The sequence below is a fragment of the Anser brachyrhynchus genome (genome assembly GCF_964034855.1).
Source record: "Anser brachyrhynchus genome assembly, chromosome: 2".
NCBI lineage: Eukaryota > Metazoa > Chordata > Aves > Anseriformes > Anatidae > Anser > Anser brachyrhynchus.
In genome coordinates, this window is record NC_137695.1 from 107,273,450 (window position 1) to 107,294,604 (window position 21,155).

Consider the following 21,155-nt stretch of genomic DNA (forward strand, 5'->3'; position numbering starts at 1 on the left):
ATAAAGGTTCGGTGAACAGCTGATCATAATACAGGTGGGTCTTAAGAGTTCAAATTTCCCCATCCTTTGCTGTATTTATTCGCAGCTCTCTCTTCCCAAACGTTCCATGAATTATTTATATACTTTGAAGCCTGAGTCCTGCAAATTACCTGAGGGTGGTGGAAATGAATTAAAACCGTTCAGGTAAAATCCAATCCCAATGAAATCAAACAGCAATATTTCATTGGTCAAACTTGTCCCTAAATTACCTTTGGTCAAATCCATCAAAATTTCATCTATCTTGTTCAATCATTTCTGAACAGGTGTATTATACAGCAAAAGTGAGACTTTTGAAGCAGACAATCTTATGTATTTCTACAACTGAATGAGAGGACAAAAATTCATCATATTACTAAGGTAAAAATACTGTATCTGGTCCAACATAGTAGGAAACAAGTATCTTGAGGGCTTAAGCACGTATAAGCACTGTCATTACAACTCTGCACTCTACTTTAGGTCAGTAAAATATCAACTTTACACCCTGCATGCAAGCAAGAAATCTAGCCATAATCTAAGTGCCCTTCTAAGGTAAAATAAAAAGCAGAATAGGTGGTCAGGGATGTTAGGGTGTAATCAGTTCTATCAGCTTTGTTTGGAGACTGTCTCTACTAATTCGTAAAAGCTTTAGAAATTGTGAAGAACATATTATCTGTACGAGGCTTTCCAAGAAGATAATGTTGTCATTTTAGAGACATACCTACCATTTCCAGGTAAAATAAAAACCTGCCCATTTGTCCCAGAGCACAATGTAGCTAAAAACAGTTGGAATCTATGGACACGGTTTCCATAAGATACCATTAAGCAAACAATCCCTAAACATTTGTTTCTTCTTACAGTAAGTTGGGAAGAGGAAAGCTCTTACAGGCAAACTAGCTTAACTTTTATTTTAGAAGTCCACATTAAACACTTATTATCTCTATCTGTTTCTCATCCAGTATTTCATAGTTCTTATAAGTTTAAAATATTTTCTATAGCACTTTGATGGTATGCAAACAAGAAGGCAAGCTTATCTTTGGAGCAAAAACATTGTAAGCTTCAAGGTCAGCAAACACTTTGGCCAGTTCAGGGCAGGACACCATACACATAGTCAAGAATCACCTTGGTTTGTTTCATTTCTCATAACGATTTTTTAAAAAAAGCAGATAACAGATACCAAGCATAAAGAGAAAAATCTCTAGGCATAATATTTGCTGATTAATTATTCTGGGCTTTGACCTTAAGTACTGTTTGTCATTAACCACTCATGTTTTCTGTTGTTTGGATATCCCCCCTTGAATTCAACACAAGGAAATAAAGTTTTAAACAGCTTAAAAGTTTACAAGGTTTTCTTTTGTTTGTTTTGTTTGTTTGTTTTGTATTGTTTTTAGTAGGTGAGTTTGCTCTCACTCATTATTCCTCCTATTACAAGATTTGTTCACCCATCAAGTTAAATCATTTTAATTTTAGTAACAAAACTTATCCCTGCCCAGGGAACTTTTACCATCCGATGAGGAGCTGACAGGAGTAACTTCTGCTGGAGCATGAAACTCAGTCTAATAACTAACTGGGAACCAGCTCCACAGCAAACGATATGGTGATTCTTCACTGTGAGTCGTGGGAAATGGCATTAATTTTAGAAAGCGTGCTTTCATTACAGAAAGCAATGGATCTAGGTAATAGGAAAATAACCAGCCAGAAACCTGTGTGGCTGATTGTCTCCCCCTGGGCCTCCTTAACAGCCAGTCTCACAACCGCATTGTAACAGGGAAAGGTTTAAGTTGCAAAAAAACATGAAGGATTAGCAGAGAAATGCTGAGCCTTCATCTGCATTTGGTGCTTCTGAAACAGCTCAACTGCTATTGCTACCTAAAAGGATTGTCATCATCTCATGTTGTAATTCAGCTATTGATAAACATAGCGTTAATATTGCTGACACCAAAACAGTCCAGCTGGCACTGAGTCAAGATCAATAGAGGTTATAAACTGAATTAATTTTTTAAAAGTATATACTCATTTAAAAGTATTTTTCACTGGCATACATAACTTCTGTTCCAGAGGAAAAAAAAAAAATGCCCATATACCTTTTATAACCTACAGCACTGTTAATTTTCTGCAGTTGACATCAGATAGGAGCAGTAGTGCCCTGACATTTGGCCCAACAATTCTCTGCTCAAGAAATAAATAGATTAAGACAGTTCCTCCTCAGACTGAATATTGCTCTGTTAAGATTGAACTAGCTCAAAAGTTCTATGGGATATGGAACTCTTCTATTGCTTAACTTAACAAACTAGACCATAAAAAGAATACCTTTTCCACATTTTACAGAGCAGGATACAGCCAGCCAGCTTACCATTTGACAAAAGAATACCAAGCACATGCTTTAGGATTCCAGATGAAACAGCTGATTAGAGAAAAATAGATGTGCATACATTTATCTAAGAACTGGTAAAAGGGGAAACTTACAGATTTATTATTAAATCATTCTGCTAGAGGCAATATAATGCTCCATATGGTTCCCATCACTGACACTTACATGGAGTCAAGTCTATTGACTGTGACTTAAAATTAGATTTTGCACCTGCATTAATTATGTAATTACATATTTTGATTTAATTTCGCTAATGTTTAGAGCATGTTTCATAGATTATTTTATGTAATGAAATTGTTTGTAAACATTCACCTCTATGCAGAGGCCTTGAGGTCCTCCATGATCTCATTCCAATAAGCACATAATCACGTATAAAATAATAAGCATCACAACAGACTGCTCAATGTAGAATTACAGAAGTATCAAGGTTCTGAAGTGAACTTTCCAGGTTAACAGGTGGGAAGCACTAAATCAGCTGTATCTCCCCCTTTCTGGCATGTCTGAGTTGGGCTGAGGCAGTCCAGAATGAAGGTCAGGGTCTTCTCCAACGCCCGGCTGAGTTCCAACTCCTGCTTTTGGATCGGAGATTTGTAATGCAAAGAGATTAATTGGCACTCTGGGAATTGTGGTTCTGAGAGTGCCAGAGGCAAAGGAAGGGAGGGAGGGACAAGAGGTAAACTAAATAAGAAGGGAGAAAAAAGAAAACTGGAGGAGGAAGCAAAAGAGGCAATGGGGACTGGGTGACAGCTCTGCAAGAAGATCTTGAAGAAAGGCAGACGGGGATTGCTCTGCTGCAGCTGGAAGCATGACGCATCACCACAGTAATAAAATCTGCTCTCTTTGTTCCTTTTTGAATGTGATCCTCCAGTTGTAAGCGCTGAACAGATAGTCAATTAGTGTGTGTAGGAGAAAGGAAAATGGATGTGATGCGATCAACCTTAGCTGGCACATCCAAGTGATGAAATTCAAGCCCAAAAGAAGCACAGTCCTGTTATCTAACAAAACTACAATTCTGCTAAGGGTAAGAGGCAATGCACTGTGGTGCTGCACACTGTGGCTCTGTGCATTTCTCCCACCTGTTCTCTTTCTGAAAATGGTGTACAACACTGGGGGGTTGGGGAGAGGAGGCTGGAGGAAGGGGGCATTTTTGTTAGGGTGGGACGTGAAATCCATCTCACTTGGCTCCAGAGCAGCAGCCTAACGGCTGCCACAGCTTTCTGGCAATGTGCTTGCTGTGGCTCACCTGAGAAAAGCTGGGCTGCCTCAAGTACAATGGTTAGACAGTGGCCAGAATCTCCTCCTAAAATTGCTAGCTGTATCACAGCAAGGTGAACCCCTGCAAAGCACTGCTTTCTATAAACCATATTAGCAAAGCCAGCCATCCGTGAATGCACGACAGAATGCAGCAGGCACATCTTACCCAACAGTTTTGGCATTTGCATACGTGACCCTTTGTGCACTTGTGGGACTTATGGCAGTCACACTTCTTATCTCCCCAAATCCTTTCATCCTTTGAAACCAGTTTCACTGGTATGGTAGATTTTCCCCGTGTCTCTTATGCGGGTTATAAAGTTTGTCCCAGTAGTCGGTCTCTATTTTCCTCTTCTCCCCCATACTTGCAGTGAAGCAGAATTTTCCCAATTTATGGAGCTGATGGCTGTTTACTTCACGCAGTAAATTTTCATGCAAGGTAGCACATGTTTACAATAAAGGACATTGCATAATTGAACATAGTTAGGTTGCAATTATTTTAATGCTACTAATAGCATATCTAATAGCATCTCCAACTGAGATTTTTTTTTTTTAAGCAAAAGGATAGAATTGTGACATTCAAGTTCTTGCTAGGGCAAGTGGCAATACTGTTTATGTAATCAAAATCATCAGAAAAAAAAAAAGACATATCTTATATGCATCAAAGTAAATAACAGGAAGCCTAATGCCTTTAATTAATAAGAGCTCCAATCTTGAGTTGAGGTCCTGCTGTAATTAATTTGGGTCTGTTTTGGTTTACTGACTTGTTTATGTTGAAAAGCTCACCTATGGTTGGAGAGAATTCCAGGCCCTTACAAATTTAACTTTAAGAGTAGTCCAAAGGCCAGTAAATTTCGCCTCACTAATTAAAATTTTGAAAGCAAGAGGAGAAATAATCCTATAACACAGGGAGGGTAAACTGTAAAGAATAGAATCTCAAACATTTATAAGTTAGAGTAATTTTCTTTCATCTTTTACAGTATTGTGAATGCCTCCCACAAAAATTCAGTTATGAGCTTGGGTTATAGCAAATCACATGCCAAAAGTGGCATGTGAATTGCTCTGTAGCGTAAAAGTACTTGAGTTGCTTAAAATGTCTTTCATAGACCTCTCCACAGTGGTTCGCAGATCTCTGCATATCAGCAGATAACAGAATGAAAGCCACACAAAGCCCACCTACAACTCCATTCATGCAAGTAAGGCCATTTTATACATTCCTCTGCAGTTTGTTGAGTGTACAAGTGGTTAAGTTGTAAACTCCAGAGGGTCTTTTTCGTTGTTGTTGTTTTTTAATCTCCCAGTATTTCTAGGAAACAAGTATTTGGGTTACATTAAATATTCAATATACGAGCTGCTGGCAAGGCATCAGAAAATCAATGGCTTCATATGCGTATAACTGAGCGTTTACCACATGAAAGGTTGTATCCAGAGACAGAAACTCTCTGCTCTAATTAGCAAGCCTACTCTAGGAAGAACTTTCTTCTATGGATTGTAAAACATAAGCCCGTCTCATGCTCTTAGTACTAGCCTCAGTAAGACCGAGTGTGATAACAGCTCTTTACAAGCCTTCTGCAGAGAAACCCCGATAATCCTATTCCTCATTTCACAGAAGGTGCTGAAATACTCCAGCCTTGGTTCCTTTGGTAGCACAGGCCCCTATGTTTGCCAGACTTGAAGAAATAATGTACATCCAGAGTTTATTTGTTGCTTAAGCACATGGTTGTTTCCTATTTCATTTGGCTAGGTATTCTTCAGCAGCTTGCTTGTCCCACTGCCTGTTTACCTTTGGACCTGCGGAGGCAGAGGGCTGTTAACCTGGGAGGTACATCTCAGCTCTGCCGTTCGCAGAGGTGGCTTTTATGTAATCTTCTCTCTGGTTTCTGGGGCACCTCCGTGCTCAGATAACAGGCAGTATACACACACACTGAAGACAAACAGCTGGGTGTGTACCAGATTTGAATAATGTAACTAAGGCTTGTTTTACTTGTTAAATGAGCGGGCGTTTGAAAATTACAAGGGTGTGATTGCTTGGGGAAGCAGTACACTTGGGGAAGCTCGTTTAGTCATTTAAAACCTGATGGGTAAGCTGCCTTCACAGGCACAATCAGTGGTCAGTGTACTACAGTGTACCCATAAACAAGAAGGGACATACAGACATGGTGTGACCCAACACACATCCACAACTTTTACCACTATTTTTAATACATTCCTGGCATTTTTGCCGTTGCTGAAGTCTATACAAGTGGCGAGTTCCCAGCATCTCCTAGGGCTGTGATCCTTCTAAGGCTGGGAATCAAAACTTAATTAACATTCACTTGCATAGACACTTATCTCTTAAACAAAAATAAAAAACCCTTACAAACATAAACAACACAACTAGTAGAACACATTAAATATATATATAATTATATGATCTTTATATACAATCTTTTTATATATATAAAAGAAATTTGAAACCCTTTTGATGCCAAAAACCTTTCAAGAAAGTCATCTGGAAAAATTTAATCCAAGCAGGGAATATATGACTGTACTAATGACATTCTTTTCTTGTTTACAGAGAAATAAGCAGCCATGTGATGTTTCACAATCACAGCAAGCCTTCAGTCAGGCGCTGCTAAATGTAATCAGGCTAAGTTGAGTGGCTTGCCGTCTGAAATCACAGAGGTACAACAGACAGCCAGGAGCTGCATTTGATTATGCAGCTCAGTGAAAACTCTCCAGCACAGAGGACACCGACTTTGCTGACTCTTTTGCTCAGTCTGCATCCCCAACTTTATTGGGCTAAGTATACTGCCTGCAGAGTCCCTGTCCCACAACATTTGCCCCATTGTCAAAAATGAAAAGTTTTTGCAGATTCTAGTCTTTCACACCTTGCATTTTCTTGGGAAGAATTAAGGATAACATATTTGCTTTAAGGCTCTGCAACTTAGACATACCTCAAAGCAGCCAAATCCTCAAATCCTGAGACTTATCAAAAATAAAAAGATCTTTTAAAAATAATGTAGCACAGTAACTTTATAAATGAAGTGATCTGTCTATAACCTCCATAATTTTGTCAAGATTTATCTGGTTGTCAGCAAAACAACCCAGTTTCCCTCTTATTTTCCACCTTCTCTATCTCATTACATGGAGTAATTTTTTCCCATTATACTATTTCACTCCAGTCACAATATTTTCCCTGAAAAAGAGACAGCTGTTATCCACTTTAGAAAGCTGAAATGGTTATGTTCAAACATCCTTGGAAATATAAAGTGTAAGCAATCAGAAAGTAACTTTTTAGATAAATTAAAGTGTAGTCTACCCTTTCTGTTTGCTGCATCTATTTTGGGAAGGTTTTTAATGGAGAAATTCTCCACACGTGTTGGAATCTCCTCTTAAATCCAGACTGCAAAACAGACAATACATTAAGAAAGCATACCTACAAGAGCCACTCTACACAATAGCTGCTGCCTCTGCTATGCGGCTGGGGAGCTGCACCATGCCCTTCTACAGAAGCACAGTGAGAAGGGCGCAATCTCTCAGGCAGCATGAAAGCAAACCCAAAGCAGCAGCAAGGCTTACAGGACACCGCATGAATAAAACTGTCAACAGGGTTGGAGCCCCACAGAGGGGCTTCATGCACAGAAAAGGCAGAAATGCTGCCATGCAACTCGTTCCAAAGACAGACTATTTTTGAAGTTGCAGCCTGCTCACTGGAGCCCTAAATACAACGACTGAAGTGGTGTTAAGGCATCAGAAAGTTATCCCTTTGGTCAGTCAATCATATTAATTCATCCTCCTGCTAGCTAAGCATTTTTCACTTGGTTTTCACTGTATTTCTTGGTTTTCACTGTATTTCTGTGAACACATACTACCAAATCTCTCCTTTCTCTCCTCTGAGTACTTGATAAAGTCACGAGTACATCCACTGAGACCTAATATTTCTATATATAGAAATAATTGCCTGTGGTATTAAGTGCACTTGCCTGCTTATCTAGTTCATACTAAATTCAATTTAGCTGATTTTCCTCATCTAATATACCCATTATTAGGGGCAGTTCATGCTGCCAGCTGCAGCGCTGCCTATCAAAAATGGAAACTAATTATCTAATTACGTGGCAAGGATGAGTTCCTCCGCTAGAACATTCACAACCGTCAGAGACAGGCAAGGAATTAAACTATCACAAGGAAGAACCGGTTCCTCCAGACAGCCATGTTACACATTCGCCCTTTTTTAAAGGACGTAACAGAAAGGTAGATGTATTCTAGGAATATCAGTTCTCATTGACAATTTCAAATACAACCCATGCAAGCCAAGCAATACTTGAACAGGCCTATCTCAGGCAAAACACAATAGATAATACAAGCTGATTATGAATACGTGAAGGGAAATAAAATGAAGACCTTAGAGAAACAAAGGTGAGGTTGAGCTGGACATGCTGTCTCCTAGGCCTCTGCACCCCAAAAAACAGGGTTCGGGGAGAGGAGGAACCACCAGTGACGGAAGAGGATCAAGTCATGGAGCTTTTAAGAAATCTCAACCCCTACAGGCCTGAGGGTGCAGAGAGAAGGAAAGCCAACGTCACTGCAAAGCTGATTTTTATGATCTCTATCATATTTGAAAGGTTTGGGACATTGAGGGAGGTCCCCTATGACTGAAGAAAGGCAAATGTTACATTTGTCTTCCAAAAGGGCAAGAATAATAAGCCTGGGAACTAGAGGGTGGTCAGCCTCACTCTGCTTCCTGGAAAAAACTTGGAACAAATCCTCTCAGAAGCTGCTTCTGAGCACGTGAAGGTAAAGAAGGTAAACGGGACCAGTCAGCATGGGCTTAACAAGGGTAAAGCATACCTGACCAGCCTTATTGTCCTAAATGATAATATTGCTGGATCTGCGATGAGGGGAGAGAACTGGATGTCATCTTACCTTGACTTCAGCAAGGCTTTCAACATTTTCTCCTACAGCATCCTGATATACACAAGTCGGGCTTTTATAGTCTAGATAGGTAGACTATTAGCTGCATGAAAATTTGGCTGGATCATCCGACTTAAAGGCCACTAGTTAACAGTATGTATCTACCTGTAAGCCAGTTACAAGACAAGAACTTCAGGTACCTTGCTTAATATCTTTTATATTGGTGACCTGAAGGAGAAAAAATATGCATCTACTCCAAGCCTGCAGACAATGACAAGATCAAAGGTGCAGTCAACACGGTTGAGGGCAGGGCTGCTGTTCAGAGGGCATTAGGCTAGAAGGAGTGAGACAACAGGAGCATTGTGTGATTCAGAAAGGACAAATGCCAAGTCCTTCACGGGGAAAGGAAGAGCTCCTGGCTACAGGACTCCCTGGGGACTGGCAGCCCAGGGAGAAGCTCTGCCCTAAAGGACCTGTGGGCAGCAAGCTGAGCACGAGCCAGCAGTGCTCCCTGGCAGCAAAGGTGGCCAACAGCATCCTGAGTCATACCAACAACACGTAAGCCAGTAGATCAAGTGAAGTGTTTAGCTCCCTCTAGGTAGCGTTAACGCCTGCTAAGTAATGCATCCAGTTTGGGGCACCACAACATAAAAATGTTGGCAAACTGGTGTGGCAGCGGCTAAGAATTGAACCAGGGGAGGTTCTGACTTGATATGGGGTGTGGTGGAGGGAGAGGGCCATGCCACTGTGAGGACTATTTAAGTACTGGATTTGGCTGCCCAGAGAGGTTGTGGGACATCTGCCCTTGGGCCCAGCTGGAAAAAGGCCTGAGCAACCTGGTCTGAACTCACTAGCAAGTCTGCTTTGAGCAAGAAGTTGGACTGAAGGTCTCCTGAGGTCCCTTTCAGCCCACAAGGTCCTGTGATTCCTCCCACTCTCAGCCAGAGACCCAAACTGGAATTCGTAGGACACAAACTGAACCAGACATTTTTTCTGATCCTTGTGAGGAATGTCAGCCCCATCTTGTTTAAAAGACTTGGAGAGAACTTTTTTTTTTTTTAAATGGATTCCACTGGAATGACTATTTTCTACTTGTTGTAGCCCTCCAGGCACATTTCTCAACATTTATGTTTTTATCAACACAATGATAAGATCAACAGTATTTCCTCTACAGCAGACTTGGTCTGAAACAGAAGATACGACCCAGTTTGGGATTTAGACACAGATTTAGAAGGAAGAAGCCTACCCTATATCTACTATGTTTTGCTCTAGCACATTCAAAGTCACTCTTAGCTTACATCTGCATAAAAAGCAGCCACACTACTGGCCTAACGAATTTCTTGATGTCCTTGGGAAAGAAGATTTTAGACCCGAAACAGACAACCATTTCCATTAGAAGCCCTCTAAACAATCATCATTTGAAATAAATAAATAAAATCTTGTTTATAAACTAATTTACTTACTTATTCCTTGAAAGAGTTCTTCAATGTTAACAGCATTCTTTGCACTGGTTTCAACAACGATTGCACCTATAGATTCTGCATATTCTTTGGCATCCTTGATAGGAACCTCCCTATAAGAAAATTGACAAAAGAAAGCAGTTTTTCAGAAAATAATTTAATTTTTAAAAATAGCTTCTTTGTTGTAATTGCTCAAATCTTTATCTCAGAATGATTAATATGTGTTGACAAACCATGTGATACTTGCTTCCACCCTGGCCCACATAGATACAGCAAAATAACTCGCGACAGACAGATCCAAGATAAAAAAGACCATTGTGGACTTCACAAAATAATTTGTAAAGGCCCTGGGTTTTGCTTGTTTGCTTTTTGAATGTGTGGCGTAGTAATATTTGGAAGGTAACCAGATCCAGAACATACATGTTTATTCAAATTAACCCTTTTGATCGTGTACCCAATTTCCTTCAAGAAGAACTCCTTTCAGAGGGTTCTTAAAAACAAGATTATCACAACAGTACTGTGGGTTAAAGTGCCCCAAATATCTCCAGGCACAGCTATTGCCCATCATCCTCCGAAATAGCTTCATTTTCATGTTCTTTTTTCTTCTTTCTCATACACATAAAATGACATAATTAAGATACACGTTTCAGGTGGTCACGGAAGCCTCTCTACCTGAACTTTGCCTGACAGAAACACACTTAAAAACAACGTTGCAGCTGAATACTGTCAGTTCACTATCACCACATACTTTAAATAAATCTGAAGCTTCCTGCAGTGCAACACTGAAACATTAAACACAGCCTAATCAGAAAAGCATTAGTATGCTCTTCCTCCCTGCAAAAGAAGTCATCTTTTTCTTTCGTCATTTAGTCACACTCAAAATGTCCATATTTCACCAATGACTGATTTACAGATTTCTTGACCTGCTGTTGAATCCACGCCTTGAAAGAAGGGAGATAATTTAAATGACAACCCCATTTATTTGTCTTTTAAACATGACCTTAATAAGAAAAGCATTAAAATAATAGCAAAAGACCTACAGCTCTGCTGATGCAGCCGGCAGCAGTACTGTCCTTACCAAGTATTCAAACAACATAGGGTATGACTACTGTGGAAGAAAACAAGAAGAGCATCATATGTCTAAGTGTTTGTAATGTGCAGGAAAGTAAGGCAGACTCTGAAAAGAAATATGAAAGCCATTGACTCCAAGCGCATTGGCAAGAACAATTTGAGTGTACCAGATTCGCTGGGGGAAAAAAACCAATCCGTGCCATGTCACCAAAGTGACGCCATCCTAAAATCACAGGTAGAATGTCCTCATTTCGTAGCTAGGGCTTCATGCATGAAAAGTTGGTAAATGCAGTTTACAACATGCAAAATAACTGCTTCAGACACAAAGCAAGCCCCATGCTGATGTTGTATCTGCCTGAGCCCGGTGGCTAAGCTGATCCTGGCTCTGCCTGCCATTATCTGTAACCGCCGCTCTTCCTGAATTTGAGCAACATCTCAGAAACAGAAACTGAATGTTAACGTGTGAACACATGTTGAAATACCAGGGTGCCAGTACTACTTTTATTTCCAGTTGTTCAGTATTTCAACCACTGTGTTTTGCCTGGCTTTACTGTCGCATGTTGCACAGAGTTTGCTTCAACCCCTTTACCCCACAGCTGTGACATACTAATCCAGAGATTCCTAGTACGATTTCATCCTATTACCAGTGCCTTGGACTTTAACAGAAGTGGGAGCGCAACAATGTAATTTCCCAGTTAGTTTATGGAGGTATATTATTTTAAATAATTCAGGTCTGCTGCTCAGGGGAAAGATTTAGAGAGGCAGAATAATTGCCTGATTTATTACAAATGGTTTCCAAAAAATTAGACTGCAATTACAGTATCTAGAGCTTGCTTCCACTACTTGCTTCTTTTCATTACATGCCTTTCTATTGTAGAAGGCACAGTGAAAGCAGCATTCCCCTCGCTAATTGTGAAATGGCACCTTGGCCTTTATCATGAAAGGTATTGCCATCTCTGGATGGCTGCTGAGATATAAAAAAAAAAAAAAAAAAAAAAAGGAACTTAACTACATAGCTTAATATTCAAACCACAGTAAAGCAGACATTTCAGAGCATGGGGTTATGTAATGCAGACTTGCTGTAATTTATATAAGAAAGCGAACTTCAGCATTCCAGGAAAAGATAAAACAGCAGCACGTGACAATATTCCAAGGAAGTGCCACAAAACTTCTGAGCCCTCTCTGATGACATTTCTAAACGAAGCCTATAAACTTCCACAGCACATGGGCAGTAAGCATCTCCCTCCAGTGCTGCTGGAACTGAAAACTCCGCTTGATTTATACACAGCCTGAACGTCAACACGGCTAAGATTCTACCTTGTCCAAAAGAAAAAGCACAAATGGTCAAACTCTAGGCAAATAAATGAATAAACATTAAGATGGGTGAAGAAGGCAAGAGCCACCATCGTAGTGTTCAGAAAGTTGAGACAGTTCCAGGCCTACAGGGAAAGTCAGAAGAACACCTGTTTTGAAATTCATCAATTATTTCATTTTATGCTTTCTAAAGCGTTCTGTTGATTCAATCCCCATTGAGATTTTCTGAATAGTTACTGAAATAAATAAATATTCCAGATGAATAGGGGAAAGATCTGAGCAGGAATTTCTGCCGAATTCTCTAACCAAGGGTCTGGCACTTTCCAGTGAACATGATATGTTAAGAAGGTGCACCATATTTTCAGAGAAGTAAGTACTACTCAGTTGCTGTTATGACTATTACTTCTTTATTGCTCATATTTATATATAAATATATGGTATTTACAACTTTTTCATGTTCATATCTCAGCTTCTGCCTTTGAAACTATTTTTTAATGACCTGTCAGAAGGACAGGACACATATCGGTAGGAAAAGGCTATTACTTAAAAATATGCCAAACATTCAGCAGTACTACAGTTTTTATAGTTTTATAGTTTCATAACAAAGATGGGGATTTATACTAAATAAAACTGCCTGTCTAGCAGTAGAAAATCCTTCAAAGTGAAGAAGAAATTTACTTCCACAAAGCACCAAGAACTGCTGATAGCCTATTAACAACACTGTGAAAAGCTGCATGACTACTGTGTGTCCCAAATCCATCTGGCAGATCAAACACAATTTTTAGATGCTAAATGAGAAGGGCAACATGGCCAATGATTATGAGAAATAGTGCCAGCATTTGCCAGAGGAAAAGAATCAGTTCCTGCTTCTTCCATTCATACGTCCTTATATTGCTTCCTACTCTCATAGAGATGGCAGAATGAAATCAACTGGGACCTGGTCAGCCAGTCCTCTTTTGCTTCCATTCATGTAGGTCTTTAAAGCAGCTGTCTCTCTAATTCCCAACAAAACATCTGCCAAAAGTTCTACAAAACCAACCAGAGATGCCAAAAATACATACAAACAGCAGCTTGCTTTTGTGTGCTCACATCATCTTACTTTTAAATTCTCTGTGCCCAAACGCATATTCATTTCTACTCACTGGAGACAGTGTGATAAATTGGTGACACATTTCACCTATAATCATTTTTACTGAAGACACTTTTAAGACATAAAGCAGACAGAGGATACATACAGATGCATGTACTACAGAAACAATCAGATTTCTGGAAAAACTGTGAAAATAACGTGTATGATACAGTCTGCTCTCTATTTGTCCACCAAAAATCTCTTTAAATGGACATCACTGGATGACTTTAGAAAGAGAAAAGGCTGGGGGGATGCAGAAAGAATAACTGAAGAGGAAAAAAAATCTTGCAGCCGCAGCAAATGCTACCAGAAGGGAGGGGGAGGAGAGGCTATAGATTCATTTGCAATTAGTGCCATTTTTGACAATCTCCAAATTTATTATCTTTGATTTAATTGGGCAAATGTATTGCTCAGAACATTTAAGCAATAAATTTAAAGTGACTCTCAGGGCAACTGAAAGCTCAGATTCCTGCCAGCTGATTTTTGCTTTTATTTTTTATGCACATCCTTTCCTCTTGTTTCTACTTCACATTTGGAAACCTTTCATTTCATAGGACAGGACTCAGCTTCACCATGCTGACAAACATATCATTTCATGATGTAGGAGATACCAACATATCGTGTCCCCCATTCTTAGAAAACCAGGAGTCTCTAGTGCCAGGGCTTGTTCACGTTTTACAGAAAGCTGTGACTCAGTTTTGTGTTGGTTCGGGACTGACTGAGGAATGAGAAAAAAAAAATTACACAAACTCAACCCTTATATATTCCTTGATTCAGTAAACACTGCATCACCTACATCAAGTTACACATGTGCTTCAGAGGTCTGGTGAACCTGGGCCAAAATAATGACTATAAAACAACAGGGGGATATATCTGAACAACCATGACAGTCTTTGAGGTCCTTAAAAGAGAGCATCACGTACAGCCATGGAGTCTGTACTCATAGCTGAAGCAAGAAATAACAGTCACAGACTGACACAAAGGTTTCACTGTTGTGCAACAGAATATGCTTCCATTCCCAGAAAGGATAAATGCAAACCCAAAATACAGCTAGCAAGCAGAAGAATGAATCTAGCCTCACTCTCACCCCAAACAAGAAAATCTCAGCAGATTCAGCCTTCCCCTCACATTCTCAGGAGGTTCTTGCTCCATATAGGTGACAAGTCTTACCCAAGGTCACACTCAAAGAAAAATACAAACACAAAACAAAACAAACAAAAAACTTTCTGCATCCCATATGAGACAGTTTCAGTTGTTGCAAAGCATAAAGCACAAGTTCTCAAAGCTACTCTTTGAATAAAGTTACTCTACCTCAGGCCCATCCTTCTAGCTTTACATTGCTGGGTTTGCTCATACCATAACACATTCTGCATTTTTAACGTGATTGGAAGACAAAAGTAAAGCAAATTGGTTACTTGAAGGAAGAAACCACAATCAAAGTCATTGCAATCAAAGGAAAACAGGAAAAATGGATGCATTACCTGATATCAGAAAGATCACATTTGTTTCCAGCGATGGCCATTACAATGTTTTCAGGACCATGTTCTTTTAGTTCTTTCACCCATTTCTTCAAAGTATGAAATGAATCCTAAATCAGAGAAATGATAAATAAGCTAAAAGCCTAGTTGCCATTGATGTGTGTATTTGTTTTTTTGTATTTTTCAAGTCAGAGGAACACAGCTTTGACAGTATTAATGTAATAATTTCATAGACCTCACGTCCAAAAGAAGATTGATGGATCTATGCAATCTGCTTTCCAAACTACATCATAAGACTGCCCCAAATTTTGAATTTGTTCACTATTTTTAAATTTCTTTATTTTCAAGCAGCACTGGACGTTTCTCTTAAATATTCACTGATGAAGAAATTGCCACAGCTCTTAAGTTTATTTAGCAGCTGATTTCCTTCATTTTTCATGTGAGCTTCATTTGTCTCATTTCAACGTTTGCCTAGTGGATTATCTCAGCCACTCTCATATTTTCAGCAATGTCCAGAAGAGTTTTCAGTGACCCTTTTCTCTCCTTCTTGAGCACACAGCCATACCCCTGCATTTCCAAATTTGTGACCTGGTAAACCTCAATTTACTCATTAGCAAATGAAAGAGGCAAGTGACAATTCATCTGGCTTTTTCCCTCCAAGCAGAAAATTCACATACTTTTTGATGCTACCTACCTTTTAATAGTAAATTTTCTACTTCTGCACACCACTGAACTAATAGCTTTAAAATCACTTTTGTTCCTAGAAATATTCATTTTAATTCATTAATATCTCTGAAGGGGGAGCACTGTCAGACATTTGGGAAAAAGCACCCATTCTACTCTTATGCTCAACTCTGTGAGCATTAGGCATCAAAAAGTGAAATACACATTCACCTTCCTCTCCTACTTTCCCCTCTATTTTGTGAGTTGTTCCATGTAAGTTAGGAAAAAGGATGGCAAAACCAGGTTCTATTCTTATAATGCATTGCAAGATCAACTATCAGACATTTCAATTACAAATAATCATCAGTCCAGTATAATTCACTCATTCTCATCTTTTCTTGGCAAATTAGCAAAAGGAGAATAGTACCACTGTGCTATAGTGGCCACCGTCCGCTGCCACAGATCGTTCGTTACACTAATGCACTGGAGAACCAACTCAGCCTTGTCAACCGAGCAATAAATAATTCAATCTGCAAGATGGGAATAAAATGCAAGTGAACTGTTATGTCCATCCATCCATTAACGTCTCCTCTAACTTGGCTTTATCAGTAGGGGGTTTCTTTCAAAAACAGGGGAAAGGAATTCAGCTAGAGCCTCCAACCTCCTCTGGCTGAGAAATGAGGAAGAGCAGTTTAGCATCTGAAAATACAATTTTCATTCCAAATGAATAATGTTGAGCCAAAGGTCAGAGACTTATTATTTCATTACTGGTTTCAAAGTTAAGCAGCTCTGGAAGACTTCAGTTCCTCAATGCAAACACGAGATTATATGCTTACTTAAAAACACTTAGTTTTAAAATCAGTAATATGTAAACAAAAGAATTTCTGTCCAGTTGACAAAGCAGCTAGCTGTTGTTGTTTTTTTTTTTGCAGTAAAATTCAATTCCACCTGCTTTGGGTGACCCTGCCAAGCAGGAGGGATTGGACCAGATGATCTTCAGACGTCCTACAAACCCTCTGTGATTCTGTGACTACAGGTGGTAACAGAAGGGGGGGGTGTTGCGGGATCTCATCATGTCTGCCCAGCCAAGGGAAATCCAAAGGAAATTCCCCAGAATGCAGCCTCCAACCTTTTGCCTGGACAAAGTTTAAACATTACAGAAGAACTTTACGTTCAGCGTTTTAAGACAGTTGGACACCTCCAACTGAATCTACACAAACTACAGAAGCCTATAAACCCCACTGACATTGGCACATAGCTACTTCTGAAGCTGCAGGTTTTACGTCAACCCTGGGCCCAAGCAGAGTACTTACTATAGGCAACAAGTGCGCAGAAAGCCTTACCTGCTTGGTGATATCGTAAACTATCACAGCTGCTGCCGAACCTCTGTAGTACATCGGAGCCAAGGAATGAAACTGTTAAAACACAATGCCCAATAAATAAAGAAAGAAAACATCATGAATAAAACATTATTTATCCCATAGAGACCAGGCCTTGACAGTGGTTGCAGGTCTCCAAATTTCCTTAAATCCCCATGAAACAAGGAAAATGGGTCCTCCCCCCGTTTCTCCTGCTGCTCGTCATCCTGCTGGACTTACGTGATCAGCACTATGGGCTCTATGCAGCTTTTGCATTACAGTGCAAGGACTACGAGGAGTTTTGACATGAAATTCCCCAACATTTGGAAGCCTCACCTGACAACATATACCTCTTACACTGGCAAACAACGTTTTGCTCTGTAGTTTTAACAGACTGAATTCAGCTTGGGGTTGAGGTTTGTAATAACACTGCAAATCACTCAAAATTAACTTGTCATAAAACTATGAACACCTGTCATGTTTAGTTATCCTATACTGTAACAGTTTGAAAAACATGGGTTCTTGCCATTTAAGTTACTCTTCAGCTTGTTTCATGTCAAACATCCTTTTAAGAAAAAACAAAAACTACAAATATGTTCAATATAACAACGGCTTGCCAATGAACAGCAGTTTTCACAATTTACCATGACTAAGCACCTGATTTAGAATTGCATCTTATAATTGCACAGAGAGAGGAAGTCAAGAAGCCTTTTTGCTGATTCACCCAAAGCTATTCTTAAGCAAACCAAAAATAATCTGTCCTGGAAAATACACTTAGCCTCACTGTACTCATGGAGCCATTTTGCAGATTTTCATGCGTAAAGAAAGGCACCTGTAAAAGCTTTGTACAAAACGGCAGCTAATAACTGAAGACGGGTCCTGAACCAACTGTGCTATTAGGGCAGGGTATGAATTTCAATGCCCGGTGAAACCTTTGTACAGACCCATGTGTCACACCGCAAGCCTCTGCAGACTCATGGAACACATCTTTGCCTGGAAACTGTACGTCCAGGCAGAGCATTTACACCTAGGCAGCCCAGGAACATTTCATGCCATTTCCTATGCAACACAAAAAGCGAGTTATTCGTAAAAATACGAGGCCATGTGCCAGTGTGTAAGCTGTTCATCCAGTTCAAGGTCGGTGCTTTCCCGTACCAACGGGGAGGATGCACAGGCAGTAAGCGTGACAGATGGCCAAGGGCTGAAGTGCTTTGGGGAGGGATGCAGGTGGAACAGCTCATTAATAGGAGAAAACAGCAGGAAGGGGGATGAGAAAAGGAGAGAGGAATCAGTCAAGAAGCCAGGTCTGAAGAAAAGGGATCAGCCAAGATCCTCAGGGAGTCGGGTAGATGCGTGTCTGCTGGGCTTATAGACTGTGGCCTTACTGCATGTTTAATGCAGTAAATGCTTTCCAGCATTTTTAGCCCTCCAGATCACTACAGAAATCTCCAGTGTGTTGTGTTAAAGTATCCTGAAAATCAGGGAGCTTAAGTGAGGAGGGCAGTCTGACCTTTCGCTGCGTATATGCACCCCTCCCAGTCTGTAAACTTCTGGAAAAAAATTACATATCCCCTACACATACTGATTTGGTTTTAATCTAGATGACAAGGTATTCATGAATTTACAAAAAGCTCTCAGATAACAGTAATCACACTTCACAGGAGCCATGCAGTTAAGCTCACATGCTTTGGATTCCTCCAGCACCGGCCCAGAAAGCACACCAGGAAGCTGTACCACTTCTTGGGAACGTCAGCCCTTTTTCTTTTGACCAGATGATGAGAACACTTTCTGTAATAACTGTTTCCCTGAACAATATTGCCAGTGTTAATGCCAGAAATTAAAAACCATGCTGAAAAGTAGGCATCTTCCACTGGATCCTGGACAAGTGGGTTTTAATGAAACCAGGATGCAACCTACCAATTTGTTTGGTAGGATTAATTTTCAGCTGGGTTCCCAAACCAGCTTGTTGTGCATCTGGTAAACCCCGGGCTCAGCCAAAAGGAAGGAGTGGAAAAGCGTGGTGGAGAACAATGAGGAAGGGCAGGACCACTAGATGCCAGACTGATAGTGGTTCAGACCACACTCAGGTAAGTATATGCTTCCAAAATTATTTTGTGCACATCTCTCTGCAGGTACAGCCTAGTTCTGCAATCAGTTTTATTTTTTTCCTCTTTTTTCCCCTCTATAATGAAAGCCATAGTCATTGTAAATCAGTGGAGGTAAAATGCAAATACAAAGAAACCCTCTTTCAAAACATTTTGGAGATTAATTAATCGCCTCAACAGCATGTCACATTCCATTAACGGCAACACCAGACTAAGCCAGCTGACCCTTTCCTTGAGTCAGGAAACACAAAGTGGCACACAGAGGCGCAGCACGCAGGAGGAATGCGGTTCCTCTGCTGTTTAAGACAAAGTAATCTTTTCAAATATTCCAGTTCCTTGCAAGCTTGCGAAGAGGGAGGGCAAGACCACAGCAAGGGAGATTCAGAAAGGCAACTGCCTTTGAAGGGCACTGAGGTTCAGAATAGATGTTGATAACACGTAAGTGTGACCTTTCTGCCCTGTAGTGCTGAAAATCTATTTACTTGCTCAGCTGGCGGGACAGTTATTTCCCCTTCCATTATTTTACTGTAATATCTTAGCTATAAGGCATTTTAAGAAAACACTCCATTCACATTTGAGCATGTGGCTTCAACTTTTTTTTTTTTTTAACATCGTGATAGATTTCATCCAGCACGTACTTTTAATGACCAAAATGGGATTACAGTGCATCTTAATGCAATTTCCTAAGGTCTGTAAGGAAAAAAATACCATGAAATTTTTTAACAACAGAAAGTACACTAGTAATAACTACCATCAATTACCACAGTACGGAATACTTATCAAATAAAACCAAAATTCAATCCCCTTTGTCATCTCTTTCATATAGTCCAATAACAAACATCATGATATACTAAGTCCCAGTCATAAGAAATCACTGTTGTCCATGAGAAAACAGAAAAATAATCTTTGCAGCATCAAATAAATCAACGGGCATCAAAAATTGTAACTCAAAATAACTTTAATAAACTAATAATAGACTCTCTTAACAAATGTGTTTTATCAGTGTGGATTTTCACAGGTTACAAACAAACCAGTAAAGATATGCAAATAACTACATTTATTGAATGCCTTCCCCCCCTTTTCTTTCCCTTTTTTTCAATTCCACTGCCCAAAAGCAAAGCTGTCTTGAATATTTTTCTGGCCTAATTACCTGGAAAAAAAGAGTAATGTAAAATTAAAGGGATATATAATGCTAATGTGCATATCTTTCAGCTGCCAAGGACCAAATGTGGGACAGAAGCCCAAAACAAGTGTCACAGAGAAAAGCAGCTCACCGAATTAAATCTCACGGGATTACCTTCTGTATTAGACAAGTACAGTGTCTATAACCTCGATTTTATAGCTCAGTATTTCTGTATCCAGAAATTCCCAAGAAGATTAGGAGAAACAGGAGCAGTTCGAGATTTGGCATGAGGACAGCTCTGCTTCTCAAGAAAGACTATCTGAAGTGTGGGTAGGCAGACACGGCTCTGCCCCATGGACACCCCAATCTCCCTTTGCTGCCACCCCAAACTTGCTGAGGAGTCAGGCCCTCCGTAACCTACAAGGAAGAGCAGCCAAACAGCCACAGAATCAATAAGGTTGGAAAAGACCTTCAAGATCATGTGGTCCAACTGTCCCCCTACCAACAATGTCACCCACTAAACCATGTCCCCAAGCACCATGTCCAACCTTTCCTTGAACTACCCCCAGGGACAGTGATCCACCACCTCCCTGGGCAACCTGTTCCAATGCCTGACTGCTCTTTCTGAGAAGAAATGTCTCCTCATTTCCAACCTGAACGTCCCCTGGCACAACTTGAGGCCATTCCCTCTAGTGCAAAAAGAGGCCGACCCCCAGCTCCCCACACCCTCCTTTCAGGTAGTTGCAGAGAGCAATAAGGCCTCCCCTGAGCCTCCTCTTCTCCAGACTAAACAACCCCAGCTCCCTCAGCCGCTCCTCACAGGACTTGTGCTCCAGGCCCTTCACCAGCTCCGTAGCCCTGCTCTGGACACGCTCCAGGGCCTCGATGTCCTTCTTGTAGTGAGGGGCCCAAAGCTGAACACAG

The 21,155-nt window shown here is 40.3% G+C and overlaps 1 protein-coding gene across 2 annotated transcripts in view; it reads right to left on the minus strand.

Moving 5' to 3' along the window:
• The window catches only part of RAB31 (RAB31, member RAS oncogene family), a 63,766-nt gene that overhangs the window by 5,380 nt on the left and 37,231 nt on the right, over nt 1-21,155 (minus strand). For both annotated transcript variants that reach the window (XM_080578392.1, XM_080578393.1), the window contains exons 4-6: nt 16,989-17,060; nt 14,986-15,092; nt 9,994-10,103 (exon numbers count right to left, since the gene is read on the minus strand). In XM_080578392.1, the coding sequence (XP_080434518.1) occupies nt 9,994-10,103; nt 14,986-15,092; nt 16,989-17,060 (289 nt within the window). The remainder of the gene's footprint in view (nt 1-9,993; nt 10,104-14,985; nt 15,093-16,988; nt 17,061-21,155) is intronic.